The 20,661-nt window shown below is 58.8% G+C and overlaps 1 protein-coding gene across 1 annotated transcript; it reads right to left on the reverse strand.

Annotated features, from left to right (window-relative positions):
- Window positions 1-5,260: 5,260 nt before the first annotated feature.
- LOC133764114 (solute carrier family 22 member 20) lies at window positions 5,261-20,290 on the reverse strand. Its single transcript, XM_062197767.1, has 10 exons — window positions 19,925-20,290; window positions 19,752-19,855; window positions 18,311-18,465; window positions 15,382-15,550; window positions 14,613-14,736; window positions 13,341-13,456; window positions 11,166-11,380; window positions 9,594-9,702; window positions 9,284-9,490; window positions 5,261-5,357 (listed from the first exon to the last, which is right to left on the reverse strand). Exons 1-10 carry the CDS (start codon window positions 20,288-20,290, stop codon window positions 5,261-5,263), a joined length of 1,662 nt encoding a protein of 553 aa, XP_062053751.1.
- Window positions 20,291-20,661: the final 371 nt, after the last annotated feature.

Below are 20,661 nucleotides of genomic sequence, written 5' to 3' on the forward strand. Positions count from 1 at the left end.
GCAGAGTGAGCCGATCACTGGCGGGGGTGGTGGAGGAAAACAGGTGTTTACTTGCAAAGTGCAGATTGAGGAGGAGCTGGCAAATCACTGCTTAAGTCCCAGGCTCTGCACGGGGTTGGGGTAAATGTTCCTCTCTACAACTCTGATTTTCAAATAAATTAATAAATGTTTAAAAAAAAAAGACAAAAGCAAACATCAAGATGTTATCGATTGAGGAGATAAGATGACCTCATGGGCCTCGGGATCAGCGCGGGGCCAACTGCGCCACTCCGGGGCTACTTCTAGGAAGAAGGAACTCTAAGCCACGGGAGGAAGAGACTGCGGGAGTCCAGCGCCCACAGCAAAGGCACCAAGGGCTCCGATTCCCTGCCACGGGCAGTGGAGACTCACGGGATGCCTTCCTGGAACTGTGGTCCGGGGCGAGCGCCGCAGCCTGCATTCAGCAGGGTTCCCTTTTCCGTCACCGTTGTCAGCAAGTCCCTGTGGGGTTCCACAGGACAGCCCAGGACAGCGCCAGCTGTTCATTTAGCTGATCTGCCCGAGAGCCAGGCGCAGGCCCTGGGTGGTTCACCGGAACCCCAGCCCTGTGGCCCCACCCTTAACAGACGCTTGCTGTCCCCGGACCTCTTGAAAATGAAACACCCCGGCTAGCCGATGCCTTTCGGGGACCGTGTCCCTGTCACCACCAGCGGGGTGAGGGCACCAGCTGAGGGGTCCGTCCACGGCGTCTATGGCTCGGCAGAGGGCGCTCCTCTTCACTGGTGAGCTCCTGGCCAGGGTCTTGCTAGAAGCACCATGGCGGTCAGAAGCTTTTGTTGTACCTGAGCGAGTGCAAACAAAGGAGCTCCACACATTGATAAAATTTGATGGTCCTTTATTGCCGGCGGTGGAGAGTGGGCTCATGCCCTAAAGAACTCTCGACCCTGAAGCCCAAAGCAACAGGGTTTATGAAGGCAAAAACCACAAAATCGGGCGGGGAATTCATGGTTGCTAGGAACAGGGGGAATACATGGTTACCGGGGTCAAGCTGACCTAAAACCTATGCAAAACTAGTATCAATTATAATCTTGACAATACCAGTTACAATTTTAACAATTTTAATTATAATCTTGACATTAATTCAGGTATTGGCTTTAATATGTAGGACATAGAAAAATTACATTTTTGTTATTAACCCAGGTGTAGCCTATCCACTTCCAAGCTTGAGCGATCATGCTAGGGGGTTTCTATGCTCTGCCAAGTGTGATGTAGTGGGCTGCTATTGTCTGACTGCTTTAGATCATAGTTTCAGACCAGACTCTCACGGTGTGTGTGGGGGGGCACCTTCCCAGAATGGAGTCTCAAGTGCTCCGAAATGGAGCCCCTACTGTCAAGGTGTTACTTCACTTTATGCTTTACCCGGTGGCCTGCAAAGTCTAACCTCAAGATTGTTTACTTGGGGCCAGCATTGTGGCACAGCAGGTCTTGTTGAGGCCGGCAACGCCGCTTCCTGTGTCTGAGTGCCGATTCCAGTCCCAGCCACTCTGCTTGCAACCCAGCTCCCTGCTAATGCACCTGGGAAGGCAGCGGAGGACGCCCAAGTCCTGGGGCCCTGCAGCCACATGGGAGACCCACATGGAGTTCTGGGCTCCTGGCTTCAGTCTGACCCAGCTCCAGCTGTTGCTGGAATTTGGGAGTGAACCAGTGAATGGATGATTTCTCTCTCTCTCTGCCACTCTGCCCTTCAAATAAATAAATCTTTAAAAAATCTGAATGGTGTTTGTAACAGATTTGTTTTTTAAAAAACAAATGAAGAGTCTTCAAAAAGTTCATAGAAAATGCATATTATGGAAAACTGCAGGGATTTCCAAATTTTTTGTACCAAAATAAACATATATTTTTTTTGACAGGCAGAGTGGACAGTGAGAGAGAGAGAGACAGAGAGAAAGGTCTTCCTTTGCTGTTGGTTCACCCTCCAATGGCCGCCGCCGCCGGCGCGCTGCGGCCAGCACACCGCGCTGATCCGATGGCAGGAGCCAGATGCTTCTCCAGGTCTCCCATGGGGTGCAGGGCCCAAGCACTTGGGCCATCCTCCACTGCACTCCCGCGCCACAGCAGAGAGCTGGCCTGAAAGAGGGGCAACTGGGACAGAATCGATGCCCCGACCGGGACTAGAACCCAGTGTGCCGGCGCCGCAAGGTGGAGGATTAGCCTATTGAGCCGCGGCGCCGGCCCAAAATAAACATATTTTTTTTAAAAAGATTTATTTATTTACTTGAGAGGCAGAGTTACAGACAGAGAGAGGGATAAAATGTTTATTTATGAGAGGCAGAGAGAAAGAGAGACAGACAGACAGACAGAGCCCATGACAGCAAGAACTCCCATCTGCTGGTTTATGCCCAAATTTCCAGAACAGCCAGGAGCTGGGGACTTCCTCCAGGTCTCTCATGTGGGTGGCAAGAACTCAACCCCTCGAGCCATTATCTCAGCAGCAAGCTGGAACCGGGAGCTCTGGCCAGGGACTGAGCCCCGCGCCCCACCGTGGGATGCGTGCTTGCCAACTGGTGACTTAACCACAGGTCCAACTCCCAGCGAGCTGCCCTGCCCCCTCCCAGGCAATCGGCAGGTCCAGGTCTTTTTCTCCCCTGACTGCTTCATTCCTGAGCGCCTACTAAGTGCCAAGGTGTGCCCACCCACCCTGCCTTGAGGAGGCACCAGTGAGATCCGTGTGCAAACAGAACCCTTTACAACCCACTGGCGAAAGGGCAACGGGACGGTGTGCAGAGGGCCTCATGGGAGCCCAGAGGCCAGCAGGCGAGGTTGGGGGGTGCTGTCTGGACGAGGCAACCCCAAGGCGAATCATGAAGCATGGCCAGGCACGGCAGCCTTTTAGGGTCACGGGTTTGCTGAGGGCGGTGGAGTGAGAATAACTCAACGACGAAAGCTCAGGCAGAGGACTGGGGGCATTTGGTGCAGTGCTAAGATGTCGCTTGGGATGACAGCCAGGGTCGCATATTGGAGGGCCTGGGTTCGAGTCCTGGCTTTACTTTTTTTTTTTTTTTAAGGATTTATTTATTTATTTGAAAGTCAGAGTTACAGAGAGAAAGAGAGGGAGAGGGAAAGACAGAGAGAGAGAGAGAGGGAGAGAGAGGGAGAGCGGTCTTCCATCTGCTGGTTCACTCCCCAATTGGCTGCAACGGCCGGAGCTAAGCTGATCTGAAGTCAGGAGCCAGGAGCTTCTTCTGGGTCTTCCATGTGGGTGCAGGGGCCCAAGGATTTGGGCCATCTTCTACTGCTCTCCCAGGGCATTAGGAGGGAGCTGGATCTGAAGTGGAGCAGCCGGGACTCGAAGCAGTGCCCATATGGGATGCCGGCACTGCAGGCGGTGGCTTTACCTGCTACGCCACAGTGCCGGCCCCTGGCTTTACTTCTAATTCCAGCTCCCTGCTAGTGGACACCCAGGGGGGCAGCAGGGGGTGGTCCCTGCCACGCATGTGGAGTCCCCAGTCCCTGGTTTTGGCCTGGCTAAGGAAAATATCCATTGGTTTCTCTGCATTTCAAATAAAATAAACAAAAATTGAAGATCCACATGGTGGATTGCCGGGGTACGTTCCCCACGAGCTCAGCCAGGGAGGGCAAACCCCTGGGGGCACTGAGGATTTGGTGCCGCAAAGCTGGGCCTGGGAGAACTCGGGGAGACACCCCCCCAGCTCTGGTCCAGAGTCCAAGCTGCTGGGAAACTGATCTGGGCAACACGGCTCCCCCCCAGCTGGGACTCCCACGTCTTCCCTATTCTGTGCTCCTCTGTGGGCAGTCGGGCACCGAGTAGTGATGACATGGGATTCTCCAGCAACCCCAGGAGGAAGGAATCAGACGAGAAGATTTGGCCGAGGCCACGCAGCAGGCCAAGATTTGAAGCCCCTGGGAACTGAATCTGAACTCTGGCGAAGGTCAAGGTCAGGGGCGCAGGCACACGACGAACAGCCGGGCTGGGCTGTAGCTGCGGTCAGAGGGGCATTGTTCACACCAGGGTTCTCCCCTGGGAAGGCCCCTGGGGGACGGAGCCAGATCCCATGTCTGCAAAGTGGCACTGCTGGGAAGGAGGAGGGCGGGCAAGGTCTCCACCCGGTCCCAAGTGGGGCTGCGTTATTACTCATCAACTCCTTACGAGCTTGTGCCGCCTAAGGCTGGATCAGGGGCTGCCGGGCCACACAGCAGGCAAGAAGGCAGGGAAGGGGCGTCTCCCACAGGCCAGGAGCCAGTACTTGCTCGCTCTCTCTCTCTCTTTCAGATTTATACATTTACTTGAAAGGCAGAGTTAGACAGACAGAGAGACAGAGCGATCTTCCATCCACTGTTTCACTCCCCAACTGGTCACAGTGGCCCAGGCAGGGCCAGGATGAAGCCAGGAGCCAAGAGCTCCATCCAGTTTCCCACGCAGGTGCAGGGGCCCAAACCCTTGGGCCGTCTTCCACCGCTCTCCCAAGTGCATTAGCAGGGAGCTGGATCAGAAGTGGAGCAGCGGGGACTGGCCCACACTCCGATATGGGATGCCGGCATAGCAGATGGCAGCGGACGCCACTGTGCCACAGCACCCGCCCGACATTCACTCTTTCAAACGGGGTGGAGCAGAATGAGTTCTAGAAGTTTCTCAAGGACACAGGGAGCTATCCAGCGACAACTGCCGGCAGATGTGTCAGGTGAGCAAGCACAAACACAAGTGTTCCGGGCCAGATCCAGAGATGGAAAAGAAAAACTACTTAAAAAAAAACAAAAAACCACAAATATTTCTTTTTCTTTTTTTAATGTGAGAGGGAGAGACAGAGAGAGCTCTCCCACCTGCTGGCTCATCCCCAGACGTCCACAATGACTGGGCCTGGGCCAGGGCTGGAGCCAGGAGCCAGGAACTTAATCCAGGTCTCCCACGCAGGTGGCAGGAACCCAATCACTCAGGCCATCCGTGCAGTCTCCCAAGGCCTGCATGGGCAGAGAGCTGGAATCTGCAGCTGGAGCCAGGAATCCGGGTCAGGCTCTCTGAGAGGGGGCACGGGGGTCTCGGCCAGCATCTTAACCACGAGGCCCAACGCCCGTCTGGCAGCCCTTTTACTGCGGGCGAACCAGTCTGCCCTGGGCCCCTCTGGGAACGTCTGCGAGGTGGATCGGCTGTTGCTGGCTGGGGCTGCCCCGCAGGTGGACGGCTCACGGTGTCCTCTGGCTGACCTGGCCCCAGGTGTCCCCAGGAGCAGGGTGGACGCGGGCTGAGGGCCGGGCCCTTGGCAGCTCAGATTGTTTCTCTGAGGGGAGACGTGCCCAGCGGCTGAAGGGTGACGTCCTCACCCTTCTCCTCCACCTCTTTCTTGGGAGCGCCTTCTTTGCCTCTGTTGAAATAAAAAGGTCAATGGAAAGACCGGCGGCTGGCAGGTGGTGTGCGTGCCTTGGCGACGGTGTTGCCATGGGTGAGACGGCTGTGTCCAATGCCCAATGGGAGGCGGCTGGCGGAGTTGTCTCAGGGCACCCCCTGGGCACCCTCACGCCAGCCCTCGAGCTGCCCTCCACTCTGCTCCACCCCTGAGGTCTGACAGCGGCAGAGGCTGGCCTGGTGCTCGTGGCCTTGGAAAGGCTACAGGTTCACCAGGTCCAACCCACGATGAGGACCTCGAGGCCCACACAGCCTAGCTTGGCTGGTGACAGGCGCTGGGGCTCGGATGCGCTGGCCTGTGGACCAGGGGCACCAGCGGAGACACCCGGGCTGCTTGCAAGGAGGCAGTGGGGGGGGGGGGATGGAGGACAGCAGGGGTCCCTGGGGGGCCCTGGCCCCGGCCCACTATGCCTGTTTCTCCTGTAGTCCTCCAGTGTCGGGAATGCTGAGTGTTCCAGCCACACCCAGATTGCTTCCCATGCATTCTCTCAGTCTGTCACCTCCTGGCTTCAACCCTTTGCATATCTTTTATTTGAAAAGCAGAGTTACAGAGAGAGATTGTCCATCTGTTGGTTCACTCCCCAAATGGTCAGAGCTGGGCCAATCTGAAGCCAGGAGTCTGGAGCCAGAAGCTCCTTCCAGGTCTCCCATGTGGTACAGGGGCCCAACGACTTGGGCCATCTTCCACTGCTTTCCCAGGCCATAGCAGAGAGCTGGATGGGAAGTGGAGCAGCTGGGACTTGAACCAGCACCCATACAGGATGCTGGCACCGCAGGCAGCAGCTTTACCCACTATGCCATGGTGCTGGCCCCCTCCTTTGCATATCTTGCCCAGGCCTCTTGTCTCCTTATTTATTTATTTTATTTTAAGGTTTAGTTATTTGAAAGACAGAGTTACGGAGAGAGAGAGATCTCCACTCGTTGGTTCACGCCCCCAAACAGCCACAATGGCCGAGTCTGGGCCAGCCAGAAGCCAGAAGCCAGGAACTTCAGCCTGCTTGGCCATGTGCATGGCAGGGGCCCAAGGACTCGGGTCATCTTTCACCGCTGGACCGCCCGGAGCTGGACCGGCACTCCGATATAGATGCCAGTGTCGCAGGCAGCTTAACCCACTGTGTCAGCACCCCGGTCCCTAAATCTCTTTTTCTTAAGTTTAAAAAATGAAAATTTTGTTACTGCTCACGACCTGTGATACCGAGGAAGTTCCCAGACAGACCGCGAGAGCTTCCTCCCCCATCCCCGCAGGTGCTCCTGCACCAACGTGACTGTTCCAGTCTCGGCGGCTGGGAACAGGAAAACGGCACCGGCGTGCTCGGCTGCGGGTGCTTGGGGAGCACCGTCAGCTGCTGTGCCTTCACTCTGCTGCCCCAGTCACGGGGACATCACCCTAACTGGGTCGCCTGGAGAGGGGTTGACACACGCGGTCCTAGAGCCACTGCCTGGAGGACCAGGGCCCCGGCAGGCTGAGCAGCACTGACGCTAAGGAGACGGAGAGAGTTCATTTTTTTATTCATTTCCTGTCGCTTGAAAGACAGACAGACATTTTCCATTCACTTGCTAACTCCCCAGATGCCTGCAACAGCCAGGGCTGGGCTAGGCCAAAGCCAAGAGCCTAGGACGTCATTCAGGTCTCTCTGGACGTGGCAGGGACCCAGCCATCTGTGCCATCCCATGCTGCCTCCCAGCGTGTGCATGAGCAGGGGGCTGGATCAGGTTGCAGCTGGAACTTGAACCCAGGCACTCCTGCGTAGGATGCGAGCACCTGCAGACGTGTGTCAGCAGCCACACCAGCATCCGCCCCAGTGGACTGCACCGTAGCCCGGGGAGTTACGCTGTCACCTGCGACACTGGCATCGCACGTGGGTGCTGGTTCAAGTCCTGGCTGCCTCGCTTCCAATCCAGCTCCCTGTTAATGCACCTGGGAAAGCAGCAGAAGATGGCCCAAGTGCTTGGGCCCCTGCACCTGCGTGGGAAGTCCCAGATTCCTGGCTTCACCAGGGCTGGACCAGGCTATTGTAGCCGTTTGGGGAGTGAACCAGCAGATGGAAGATCTCTCTATCTATCTCCCTTTCTCTATAAGTCTCCCCTTCAAATAAATCAAATAAATCTTTTTTTTAAAATCTGCCCCATAAAGATCTCTTTAAAAGTCAGACCACACCAATCCTTTTTTTTTTTTTTACAGGCAGAGTGGACAGTGAGAGAGAGACAGACAGAAAGGTCTTTCTTTGCCATTGGTTCACCCTCCAATGGCTGTCGCAGCCAGTGCACTGCGCTGATCCAAAGCCAGGAGCCAGGAGCTTCTCCTGGTCTCCCATGGGGTGCAGGGCCTAAGCACTTGGGCCATCCTCCACTGCCTTCCCGGGCCACAGCAGAGAGCTGGCCTGGAAGAGGGGCAACCGGGACAGAATCCGGCACCCTGACCGGGACTAGAACCTGGGGTGCCGGCGCCACAGGCAGAGGATTAGCCTAGTGAGCCGCGGCGCCGGCCTAATCCCTTCTTCTGAGGCCTGGAGTGGTTCCTGCCTGACCTCTCCCTGCCTTCCTGCCTGGCTGGGACCTCAGGGGGGTTCACACCTGTTCCTCCATCCAGGGACCCACTTCTCCCCCTCCCAAGCTAACTCCTCCTCCATGGAGTGTAGACTGAGTCCAAGGCAGTGCCAGCCGCCCACCCATTCCCTCTTCCTTCCACTGAGGTGTGTGCGTGTTTTCCTGATGTGGCCTCTTATTCTGTGAGCTCCGAGAGAGCAGAGGTCGCGTCTTTGTTCACTCTTCCCTACACTGTTAGCACTGGCGCTGGCACACAGTGGAACCTCAAGGAATAGGAAACAAACAAACTAGTGTTCAGAAAGCCTGAGTCAAACCCCAGGTAAAATCCACGGCCCCTCCTGGCCAGTGGTGACCCGTCTTCCTCTGCAGAGGCTCCCCCTGGGCTCTGCTTTCTCAATGCCCTGGGGTAGCCATTTGGTTGGAAGGTCAGACACCTGTTACGACCTGCAAGTGCCCCGTACTGGAGCGCCTGGGTCCCGGTCCCGGCTCTGCTCCTGATTCTGGCTTCAAGCTAATGCACACCGTGGGGAAGCAGCAGTGACGGCTCCGAGAGCTGGGTCCCTGCCCCCCACGTGGGAGACTGGGAGGACGTTCCTGGTTCTGGGCGTCAGCACAGCCCATGCCCAGCTACTGTGGGAATTTGAGGGAGGACTCAGTGGATGGGAGACCTCTGCTCTTGCCTCCCAAATAAATAAATTACATAAAATTAAAAAAAAAATAGTAGGGGAGGACATTTCTCCCTATGTACAAGGAGACTTCAAATGGTAAGTTGATCTGGGTGCAAAAATTTAGAAAACCATGCGTAGTTTTCATAACACACATTTCCCATGAAAATTTTGAAGATTCTACATATGCATGGATTTCAAAATGCTTTGCACCCAAATAAACTTCTCTTTTAGTTCAGTTTTCTGTATTTCAGAGGTCCAACAGGGAGGCTCCAGAGTGAGTTACAGGCAAAAGTTCCCCCAGCATCAGGAGTGCCTGCACCTGTTACGCATGGGATGCGCAAGGGTCAAAGGGACAAGGAGCAAGCGGGAGAGGATTCTGGGCAGCAGGAGCAGGCTCTGGGGCAGCAGGCTGACCACGGTGACAAACGCGGGGGCCACAGGAGGAGAGCCTTGTAAACTTTCGGATTTCATCCTCAGAGCAAAAGGGAGCCTCTGAGGGGTTCTGGAGAAGGCGGTGCCAGGATCCTGCACAGGAGAGAGGATGGCGGCCTGGAGGAGGGTGAGCCCGCCGCGTCGCAGACGGGCGCACAGCTGCCCAATACTTCTGGGGACCCATCCTTCATCCCTGGGGCTCCACGCCCTTCCCCGCGCCGCGCCAGGGGCTCCGCACCTTCTCTCCATCGCGGCGATCGTCTCCACCAGCGGCGCGTTGCGGGTCTCGGTCAGGAAGCACAGGACGGCCAGTCCGGCCAGGATGGAGGCGGCCCCGAAGCTCACGGGCGGCAGGAAGGCGCTGACCTCCCCGAGGGTGGTGAGCAGGGGCGCTGCGAGGCCCCCGAGGCGAGCGCTGACCGATGCAAAGCCCATCCCCATCTGCCTGCGGGAGACGTGCGCGTGGGTCGGGCAGGGCCGGCCGCCGGCCAGGGACACCAAGAGGGCGGAGAGGGTACACGCCCCGCGCACTCCCGCCCTGCGCGCACCTGATCTCCGTGGGGTACAGCTCGCCCGTGAACAGGTACACGCAGATGAAGGAGCTGGCCAGGCAGCCTTTGCCCAGCGCCGCCTGCGCCGTGCGCACGGTCTGCATGGCTAGGGTGGAGGGGGGCAGAGCTGAGGGTGGGCGCCTCAGGACAGGAGGGGGCAAGAGAGGGTGACGCTCAGGGGCACAAGGGTGGGGGTCAGAGGCAGAGCCACGTGGGAGGGGGCAGGGGCGGGCAGAACCGCGAAGACAGCCTGGGTTTGTTTCCACCTGGGACACAGAGGTCCCAAAACTGCGCCCACTTCTGCCTCCTTCCGGGCTCGGTGCCCCTTCGCCCTAAGTCTCCGGGGAGGGGGGAGGCAGGACAAAGCTTTGGAGTCAGGCCTGAGTCCAGGTCGGAGCCCAGCTTCGCCCCTGCTGGGTGACCTTGGCCGCTGGTGCTCACCTTCTGTGAGCCTCTCCGTGCGTGGGGGCGGCCGTGGGGGGCTCGTTACACTCTGCGGTTACCTTCATTGTTAGCGCGTGCGCCCGTTCTGCGGCTGCGCATGGCTAACAGGTCCCTGTGCGGCTGTGCCTCATCACCGCCACGGTCAAGGGGGTCACGGAATCAGGTGGGGAGACTTTACAAAACACATTCACCTGGGCCTACCCCATCCAGCTGAGCAAAGCTCAAGGTCAGGTACTTTTTTAAAGGTCCCCCAGGAATTTTAAAATGTAGCCAGAGTTAAGAAACACCAAACTAGACAAAATATAGGGGTAGGACATCAGGCATGCAACCTGCTACAAGCATGTGTGGGTTACAATGTATAACGAAAAAGGGGGTATCCATGTATCCACTCACTCCCATATGGTCCTGATTATATTATATATACACACACGTATCAAAAATATTACCTCAACGCCAAAATCTATGCATAAGAAAAAATACTTGAAAAATATTTCAAAGTATCATAACATCTGTTCTTTGTACAGGTGAGAAACTTGAGTCCAGAGAAGTTAGCTGGACAGCCCGGCTGAGGCCGTGGTGGCCAAGCCGGGTTCACACCAGGGTGGCAAAGCTGGGGTCTCACGTGGGCACATGGGTCAGCACACACTCGAGGTCACTGATCCGGAGCCCCGGCTTCTTGCTGGAATCCCCGGATGGTGTTGAAAACACCGGCGGGGTGGGCCCAGCTCCTGGAGATTCCTATTGTATTGGCACGGACGCCTGGGCACTGGAGTTTTCCAAGGGGTCCAGGAGAAGGGAGCTCCATCCATCCAGGTTTGCAAGCCCCTGTTCCAGGGCCGGTCTGGCAGAGGTTCAGACCCTCGCCTCTCCACCCTTGCACCTGCTGCCTGGCCAGACTCCAGGTCGACGCACATAGTCTGGCCGCCCAGAGACGGCCTGTGGCTTTGTGTGGTCTCACGTCCTCGGCACAGCCTCCCTGGGAACTTAGCGCTTAAACTCTGCTCACTGCCAGTCTCTTTCCAGACCCAGAAACGTGCCCGTGAGGGCCCAGGCACCTGCCTCTCCTGGAGCCCTGTGTCAGGGAGCCTCGGCGCACGGTGAGGGCAGGAGCAGAGGATGGCTCACCTTCAGGCACAAACATGTTGGCGATCACCGTGAGCCCGGCCACGATGAGGAAGGAGGCCACAGTGGCCCGGCGGCCCACGTAAATCATGGTGATGGTGGCCAGCAGCATGGCCGGGATGTCGATGATCCCAAACAGCGCCTGTACCAGGTAGAGGTTGAGCCCAAACTTGTGCAGGTCCATGGCCAGGCCGTAGTAAGCCACGGAGTTGGAGAACCTGGGAGAGGTGGCAGAACGGGTCTGTTTGTCCCACTGTTCACGTAGTGGGCCGGAGGCAGGAGCCACAGGAATGGGGGACCGGAACACCTATTCTCTGGGACTTACAGTTCCCCTGACTTCCCACGACCTCTCTCCTGGTCTCCAAGATGCCCGACTTTGGCCTTGGTGCCCAGGCCCATCCCTTTCCAACCACCCACTGCCCCAAGCCCAGTCTGCAGACCCTGCCCTGGGCTTGGTTTTCTGTGTCAGCACCATTTTAGCACTAAACAGTGTTAAACAATACAAATGGAAGGAGGTTGGGGACATGTTGAAGGGCACGGAGCCAGCTGGAAGCACCCCCACTGGCCACGGCCAGGACCATCTGAGAAACAGTCATAATGTAACAGGTACTAAATAAAGAATGTTCCGGAAGGATAAGCCACAGGCCAAACCACCTGCGTCCACACAAATAAGTGATTTCATAAATTAATCCAGAAGACACACAGCCAGCCCTCCTTAGCCAAAGGTTCTACACCCAAGGATTCAACTCACCCCAGATCAAAAATACTACAAAAAAAGCAGTATCTGTACTGGACAGGTACTTTTTTTCCTTGTCATTATTCCCTGAACAGCACAGTATAACAGCTGTTCACAGAGCGGTGGCCACTGAGAGGGCTCAGGGACACTCTGTCGAAAGCTCCCTGGGCTCCATTCACGGTCTTCCCTTGACGAAGTGTCTGCCCAGCTGGTGGGGGGCGGATGAGGGGCAGCCTGTGAGCATCCAGCTCCACACGACATGGAGTCGACCCAGAGAGGCAGCAGGATGAGCTGGGAGCCAGGGAGGTGAGGCTGGCGTGGGCAGGGGCAATGGACCAGGTGTTCTAGGCTGTAAGCTTCCCCTCCATCTCACAGTTCTGTGGTTCAGAATATTCCAAAACGGGGCGGCGGGGGGGGGCATTTGGCCTCATGGTTATGCTGCCAGCCGAGACACCTGCGTCCCACATCAGACCTCCAGGGTTTGAGGCCCGGCTCCCACTCCTGGCTCCAGCTTCCTGCAGGTGCACACCCTGGGAGGCAGCCTGATGGCCGAGTGCTTGGGCCCCGACCACCACATGAGATACCTGCCTGCGGTGAGCTCCTGTCTCCTGGGACCGGCCCAGGGCCCCCAGCTGTTGTGGGCATTTGGGGAGTGAACAAGCAGATGGGAGCTTTCTCTCGCGCCCTCTCTTTCTCTCTCTGACTCTCAGATTAAACAATTAAATAAACAAATAGATCTCCCCTATGTGCCATCTCCTCCAGGAAGCGCTCACCAGCCCCACCCAGGAAAACTCTGCCGGGGTTCATGGAAAGTATTGTTTCCCTGCCTGTCCCATCTGGATCCAGAAGTGGTTTTCTTTTCTTTTTTTAAAAGATTTTCTTTTATTTATTTGAAAGGCAGTTATATAGAGAGAGACAGAGACAGAGAGATCTTCCATCTGCTGGTTCATTCCCCAAATGGCCACAACAGCCAGGGCTGGCCCAGGCCGAACCCAGGAGACAGGAGCTTCATCTGCATCTCCCACTTGGGTGCAAGGGCCCCAAGACTTGGGCCATCTTCTGCTGCTTTCCCAGGTGCATTAGCAGGGAGCTGGATCAGAAGTGGAGCAGCCAAGACTTGAACCAGTGCCTGTTTGGGATACTGGCGTTGCAAGTGGCAGCTTAACCCACTGTGCCACAACGCCAGCCCCATATGTGGTTTTTCTAGAGTGGGATGCTTCCCAGAATTCCCGGGAGAGCCCCAAGCACATATCAGGATGGGACAAGGTGCATTCTGGGGGATTCCCAGAGCCCCTCCCAGAGTGTCCAGGGCTCAGCACCCAGCAGAGCAGGGTCTGGGGTGAGACTGAGTTCCCAGGAGTATTTCAACACAGCCCGTTGGTGGGAGGCAAGAGCACATTCCTGCCTTGGTCCAAAGAGGTAGCCACGAGCCCATCACCTACCAGACCCCCACGAGACAGCACGTGACCTTGCGGATGGCCGGGGTTCGGAATAGATCCAGGACCGAACTGGAGGTGCGCACGCTTGCAAACTCACTCTGGATGTAGGCGCTCACCGCCTGTTAGGAAACTGGTGCAGTTTTAGCCAGGTGGCCACATGGCCCAGCTACCTGAGCCAGGCTCCACCCCCATCCTAATGGGATTCGCTGCTCCTGCTTCCCTGCCCGCCCTCAGGCAAAGTTTTAAAAGGGTCTGTTCCTGAACACGTACTCTCTTGGTCCTTCTCTCCTGCACTCTCTTGGCCTCTCTTGGCTCCTCTCCTCCTCTCCTCTCTCTTCTCCCTCCTCTCTGTCTCTCTCTCTTATAGTCTCCTCTTTTTCCTTCGCCGCCCCTCCACTCCGGTCTGTAGGGTGTTCCCCAATAAACCCTTTCCCTTACTCCGGTGTTCGGTGTGTTTTGCGACGGCTAACATTAATACATAACACCGCCTGGGCCAGGAACATCTGGTCAGGGACAGCCAAGGCTCTGGGGCCTCGTGTCCCTGCTGGGAGGACAGCGGGGCTGGGGCTGGCCGCAGGGTCCTCTTCATCCCGCCCTGATGGCCCTCGCGGGCAGCTGCCAGGGCTTTGAGATGAAGCCGAGGCTCCGAGGGCAGCCCCTGTGCTCCTGAGGGTCTGGAGGCCCCCTCACCCCACTGCAGGTGGAGACTTGGAGAGACTGTCACACAGCGCTTTGAAGCAGGTGTCCCCAGGGCTTCTGCCGCTTTTGTCCAAGCATTAGTGCCCTCGTTAGCAAATCGGAGGCATCCCATGGGATTATAAATGTAAAGCTCTTAGCACAGTTAGCTGTGCGGCACTTGGGACTTCCGATGCTGAACGGTGTCTGTCTTAGAAGGGGGCGGGCGTGGGCACAGCGCTGGGGACGCCGTTTGAGACGTCTGCATCCCACACTGGAGAGTCCCAGGGACTATCTTACAATAAACGGCCTTTACTATAATTGTCCTTTATTTCCATTGATCCTCCAGTAATTTTGTCTTTTCCTAATCCTTTCATTAACATTTTGAGCAGGTACCCATACGAGTGGAGTCACTTTCTCACTGCTTAGACGCACAGACTGATGACCCTGGTCACACAGCCCCGACCCAGAACAGAGCTCTGCCCGCTGTCTCTATTGCCAGCCCCTGCACCTGGCTGCCAGCCCCCATTGCCTAGCATAAGGGGAGGCAGCCGGCGGCCCGAAGCCTGCTCCCACCCTGCCTTCCGCTCACCCACTCACCTCCATGGTCAGCCTCTCGCTCTCCTCCTCTCTCCCGTTCAGGGCGGCCACCTTGCGCAGGTTCTGCACGGCCTGCTGGGACTTGCCATGCAGGAGGAGCCACCGGGATGACTCTGGCAGCCACCTGGGACCCAGAGAAAGAGGGAGAAGGACCAGGGCCGGTGCAGCTCATGCCAGTCCCTAAACCCAGGCGCACCTTCAGCCACATTTGTTCAGACCCGAAAACAGCGAAATGCCCTCCTGGTGCAGAGTGCAGCAGGAAGATGGGGCTGGGGTGGGGGGAAGGGGAGACGGGGGTATGGGGGGGGAGGACAGGGGGATGGGGGTGGAGAGGACAGGGGGATGGGGACGGGGGGCAGGGGGGGACCTGCCAGATTCCCTTTCCTTTGAGGCTCAGAAATACGGAAGGGTCCTGAGGACCACAAAGGACTTCAGACTCGGACGGACCCAGTTCTGCTGCTGGTTCCGACTTCAGCTGTGCGGCGGAGCCTCTCTGGGCTGTGCCCAAGTTCCCCGTTACCAGTGCCACGGGGTTGTGAGGCAGAGAGGAGTTGGCAAAGGCAGGAGCGCTCGGCGCGCCCTGGAGCACCCCCCTAGAGGAAGGGATTGTCCCAGAGCTGTCCTGGCCTCCACAGTCGCCTCCAGTCCTTTATGTACCACCCCCCCCCCCCCCCCCGCAAGGCCAGCAGGTCGCAGGCAGTGCACACTCCAGCCGCTCCCAGGGCCCGACAGGTGCACCCTCCCCCACCCTGCCCTGCTGAAGACCTACCAAGAATAGAAGAAAAAGATGAGGAAGGGAGCCGAGACGGCAAACTGCAGCCAGCGCCAGGGCCGGATCAGGTAGGCCACTCCGGCCAGGACGAGCTGCCCCAGCGTGAAGGAGACGCCCAGGAGGATGCCCGCCACGGTCCGGCCCCGCGCGGGCATCCACTCCACGACTGCAGAGGGAACAGTGGTGCTCAGTGCCCCCCCCCCCCCCCCGCCTGGGTGTCGACCTCACCCCAGCCCCTGCACGGCTCCTCCCCACCTCACTCCTGTTGCCCGGGGAAATTGCACGTGGCTGAATACAATGATGCCACAGAAAGGTTAGAAGAAATCATGGTAGATTTAAAAAAAAAAACAATCTTAGAGGAGGGAAGGCTAATCCGAAAATGCCACAGACCCCAGGAGCAGGCGCGGGCGCTGGGGCAGGAGCAGGCGTGGGCGCTGGGGCTCAGCAGGGTAAGCCGCCGTGGCGACGCCCGTATCCCATTTCCGAGTGCCTTGGCTGAGTCCCATTTACTCTTCTGACCAGCTTCCTGTAATCACATCCCAGGGGCAGCAGGTGACAGTTCAAGTCCCTGCCTCCCAGGTGGGAGACCCGGCGGAGCTCCCGGCTCCTGGCTTTGGCCTGACCCAGCCCTGGCTGTCGCAGCCTTTTGGGAGTGAATCAGCAGATGGAAGACTCTCTCTTCCTCTCTGCCTCTCTCTCCCTCTCCCTCTGTCCCTCTGTCCCTCTGTCCCTCTGTCCCTCTCCCTCTCTCCCTCTCTCCCTCTGTCCCTCTCTCCCTGTCTCCCTGTCCCCCTGTTCCCCTCTCCCCCTCTCCTTCTCTCTCTGTAACAAATAACACGTAAAGGGCTAATTTTCCTAATATTGGATGAGTTCTTATGAATCAACAGAAAATGATCAGCCAGCCGAAAGGAAAAGGGCAGTTCCCTGCCGCGCGTCTGATTGATGGGTCTCCATCAGATGCAGGGATGCTCATATTCACGCAAAGATAAAAAGTGCAGGATTGGCCGGCGCCGCGGCTCACTAGGCTAATCCTCTGCCTGCGGCGCCGGCACTCCGGGTTCTAGTCCCGGTCGGGGCGCCGGATTCTGTCCCAGTTGCCCCTCTTCCAGGCCAGCTCTCTGCTGTGGCCCGGGAAGGCAGTGGAGGATGGCCCAAGTGCTTGGGCCCTGCACCCTCATGGGAGACCAGAAGGAAGCACCTGGCTCCTGGCTTCGGATCAGCGTGGTGCGCCGGCCACCGGCCGCAGCGGCCATTTGGGGGGTGTCTCCGTCTCTGTCTCTCTTTCTGTCTAACTCTGCCTTGTCAAAAAAAAAAAAAAAAAAAAAAAAAGCAGGATTTTTTTTTTTTTTTTTTTTTTTTTGTAAATAGCAAAACTTGACACAAACTGTCGACCTAAAGAACAGGCACAAAGGAAACCCTCTAAGGAATAAAGGAATTTAATTGGGAGTGGGCGTGGCGATGGGAATATAACGATTTAGGGAACCTTGGGCCTATTAGAGGTGGGGGAGGAAGTTTTCAAAGGCAAAATGAGGAGGATTGTGTAAGTTATCTGAAACCACAATCCCTGGCCACCAGGACTGATAGCAAGGGTGGCGCTGGCCCAGGGTTAAAGAGGCGGCTGGCGGCTGTGGGGCACCTGTGCTTGGAGGGCTGTCTGGGTCAGGTTGCGGCTCTGAGGGTGCGGGAAGCTCTAGTCACCAGGCGTGTGCGTGAGGGCCCCTCCTTCCTAACTTCCTGTCTGTCTGACTTGCTTGCTTTGGTGAGGGCTTGACACAAGCACCTCCATGTTGACGCTGACGGCTTGCACAAACCTGAACGTCCATGGGCAGGGGCCTGGTTTCGCCAACCAGTGATGAGCCCTGAGCTGGGGGGTGGGGGGCAAACCCTGGGGCTTCTGCTTCCAGCTGGAGCCTGCCTCGGGCTCCACCTGCCCTTACTGCTGTCCTCCCCCCGGCCCGGCTCAGGCCCGTCTCGCTGGGGTGACGGCGGAGGCCCCGTACCGGGCCTCCCTGCCTCTGTTCGGTGCCACCTGGCAGCCTCACGGGTCTCGTGAGATCAGAATTCCCCAGTGGCTCTCGTCTCACTTAGCGTCCAAGGCAAGTCCTTAAACTGACCACGAGGCCCCATGGAGCTGCACCCCCTCCCCGACCTCATCTCTCACCACCTGCGCCCTCACCAGCCAGGCTCCGCCTACAGGGACCCCTTGGCCTTGGCCTTGGGCGCGCCCCCCACTCAGGGTCTTCACGCCGAGTGCTGTGTCGCCTGCCAGACTCGCTCTCTCAGCTCCACCAAGTTTGGTTCAAAATGACGTCTTTTCAGCAAAGCCGTTCAAATCGCAGTCCTGCCCCTGCGCCCGGCGCTAACCGCCATCCAGCGTCCTACACAGTCCCTTCGTCTCAGCGGCCACGGCCCGCCTCTCCCTCACTGGGACCCAGACTCCAGGGAGCAGGGGCTGCTCCGCCCTCTGCTGCATCTCTGGTACCCAGAACGGCGCCTGGCTCGAGGCGGCCCCGGATGGATGGTGAAGCAGGGGCAGCATTGTCCAGGGGAGGAATCACCTTTGCAGCCTGGGTAAGCCCTGCCCTCTGGGGAACCACAGGAGTTGGGGGCCGTCTGTGGCTGTAGGGGCCGCCGAGTCTCACTGCTCCCTTGTCCTGGTCCCCTCAGTATCCCCTCACCAAGACTGGCCCGCCATGGGGTTAGTAAGCGGCTAGCGTCCATTAACTGGCAAGCGGAGTGCACCTATCCCCTTCCACTCACAGGCGAGTGAACAACAACCCGAGCCAGGGCCACTGCCAGCTGCCGTGGGGTCCCTGTCCCAGAGCCCGGCTCCCTCAAGCCCAGAACCGCGGTGGGAGGTCGTGAGCAGAGGTCGCCCCCGAGAGTCCCAGCCAACCTTGCGGGTGAGGCTGACAGCGGGCCTTACCCAGCGAGAGGGAGTTGAGGATGATGCCGGAGAAGGTCATGCCCATGAGGAAGCGGAAGACGCAGTAGGCGCTGAAGGAGCTGACGTACGCCGTGGCGGCCCCCGAGACCGCCAGCTGCAGGTACGACCAGACCAGCGGCGCCTTGCGGCCCAGCCTGAGCCCAAGGAACGACACGGCCATCAGGGATCCAGCAGGTGGCAGTGGCAACGTCCAAAAGGGGCAGAGTGGCAGCCGAGGGGAAGTGGGGTACCCGGGGAAGCCACCCTCAAATCAGGCCTCGAACCGGAACTCAGAACAGGGGAACCGTGGCTGGTCCTGGCCAGGGGAGCAGGACCCAGGGTCAAGGCCGTGTGGGGGAGGCTGGGGCCAGGGTTGCTCCACCACAGAGGGGTTGGAGGCCAGGCTGGCAGGGCAGCCTGCTCTGGCCTTGGCGCTGCCCCACTTGCCAATGAGGGTCCAGGGCCAGAGTGCACAGCCCCGGCCTCGCCAGGAGGGCAGAGGCATGGGGGAGAGCAGAAGCCGTGGTTCCTCCCTGTGCCAGGACTCACTGGTACACAGGCGTCCACTGTTTACCTCCAGGTGACAGGCCTGAGCTGAGGGCCCACAGGTGGAAAAGAGGGGGAGGCCTCGTGACATGTGCTGACGGCCATGACCCAGCCCCACGTGGAACCCGGGGCACGCGGGCAGCACGGGAAGCTGTCCTCACCCCGGACCCACCTGGGCTGGGAGAGGAGGTGGGGGGAGGGGAAAGAGGGGCCAAGAAGGGGCCTGGGAGCCAAGCGCCAGGCTGTGCGTCTGGGTTCCGGCTCGTCAGTGCCGCTGGATGCAGGGGAGACATGGAGCACAGGAGAGCTCCAACGTGAAGACAAAGGCCCAGGTCACGCGTGGGGTGCGCCACCATCTGCGGAAGAGCCTTGGGGACGGCGTCCCTCTGGGCACCTCCGGAGGGCAGGGCAGGAGGGGGGTGCGTCCCCACGCCCCCTCGGCACCTGCTGTCCTCGCTGACCTTGTGAGTATTGCGGTGGGGAGTGCCCCCAACCCAGAATGCCTGGGCCCAGGAGCGTTGCAGACCGAGGCATCTTCCGGGTTTGGGAATGTTGGCATAGACCTGCCGAGATGTCCTGGGACAGGACCCAGAACCAATGTCAGCACTGATTTCCGATTCGCAGACGCCGCGCCGGCCGGCGTGGGCTGGAGGCAGCCGCACACACTACCCTGACTGCCGCTCTCACCTGGGCTCAGGTGTGGCTCAGGGCGGTGCTCCGTTCCAGCTTGTGGAGCATTTGGGGTTTGGATTTTCTGACTAGCGATATTCCACTACATATGCATTAGAAAATATGTTTAAAAAAAACTCTCATAAGAGAAAAAATGAAAGCTCGGACCCTGGGCTTTCGCCTGTGCTGGGCGGCTGGGCCCCTCCTCCCCACCCCCAGGGCTCACCTGTCTGCCAGGCTGCCAAACACAGCAGCCCCCAGCAGCACCCCGGCCATGTAGATGGACTGGGCCAGGTCGCGCAGCGTGCGGGCCTCACACACCAGGTCCCACTGCAAGGAGACGGGGACTCAGCCCGGGCCTCGGGCAGCAGCCCCCACGCCGCCTGGCCCCCCGCTAACCTCCGTCACGATGGTGGACGGGAAGACGCTGTGGTCATACTCCCAGCCGTCCACGCAGCCCTCCGTGGCGGCCCCGTGGCCGGAGGAGGCGTTGGGGAGCAGGAGGACCCACTGAGGCTCTGTGAAGCGCCGGCACGAGTCGGGGGCCCCAAGCTGGTCCAGGGGCATGGCGGCCCTCAGCCAGGCCCCCGAGGTGTTGGTGAGGTTGGCGGGCCCCCGGCAGTGGTGGGGAGGCATGGCGGCTGTGAAGTTCTGCAGGAAGTTGTGGCAGGCCAGCAGGCCGCAGGGCAGCAGCAGCAGGGCTGTGTAGATGAGCTGGAAGCGGCCCACGCCACCCAGGGCGTCCAGCAGGTCGGTGAAGGCCATGGCCACAAGCCTGATCCGGGGCCCAGCCTGCCCGGGGCCTTAAGTAGACGGGCTAGGCGGGGCTCCCGGAGGTGGAAGAACGGGGCGGGGGTCAGGACCTCAGATAGCCGGTGGCCGCAGCTCAGAGGGGTCCAGTTACACCTCGCCAGGCCCCCGGTGGCCCCTCCTCTGCAGGGCTCCCCACCCCCAGGCCCTTTCTCCATCTTTCACCTCCCAGAGGACGCTACAGTTCCTAGAGGGACCGATATGCCAGCCCAGCCACCCCAGCCACCCTGCCCGCTGCCCTCGGTGGCAGGCCCCAGCAGGGACAGGGAGCCGTCACCCCCTCCCCAGCAGGGGTGTGGAGGCCAGAGCCCCGGGGTGCCAGGAAC

The sequence above is a fragment of the Lepus europaeus genome, chromosome 7 (genome assembly GCF_033115175.1).
Source record: "Lepus europaeus isolate LE1 chromosome 7, mLepTim1.pri, whole genome shotgun sequence".
Classification (NCBI taxonomy): Eukaryota; Metazoa; Chordata; class Mammalia; order Lagomorpha; family Leporidae; genus Lepus; species Lepus europaeus.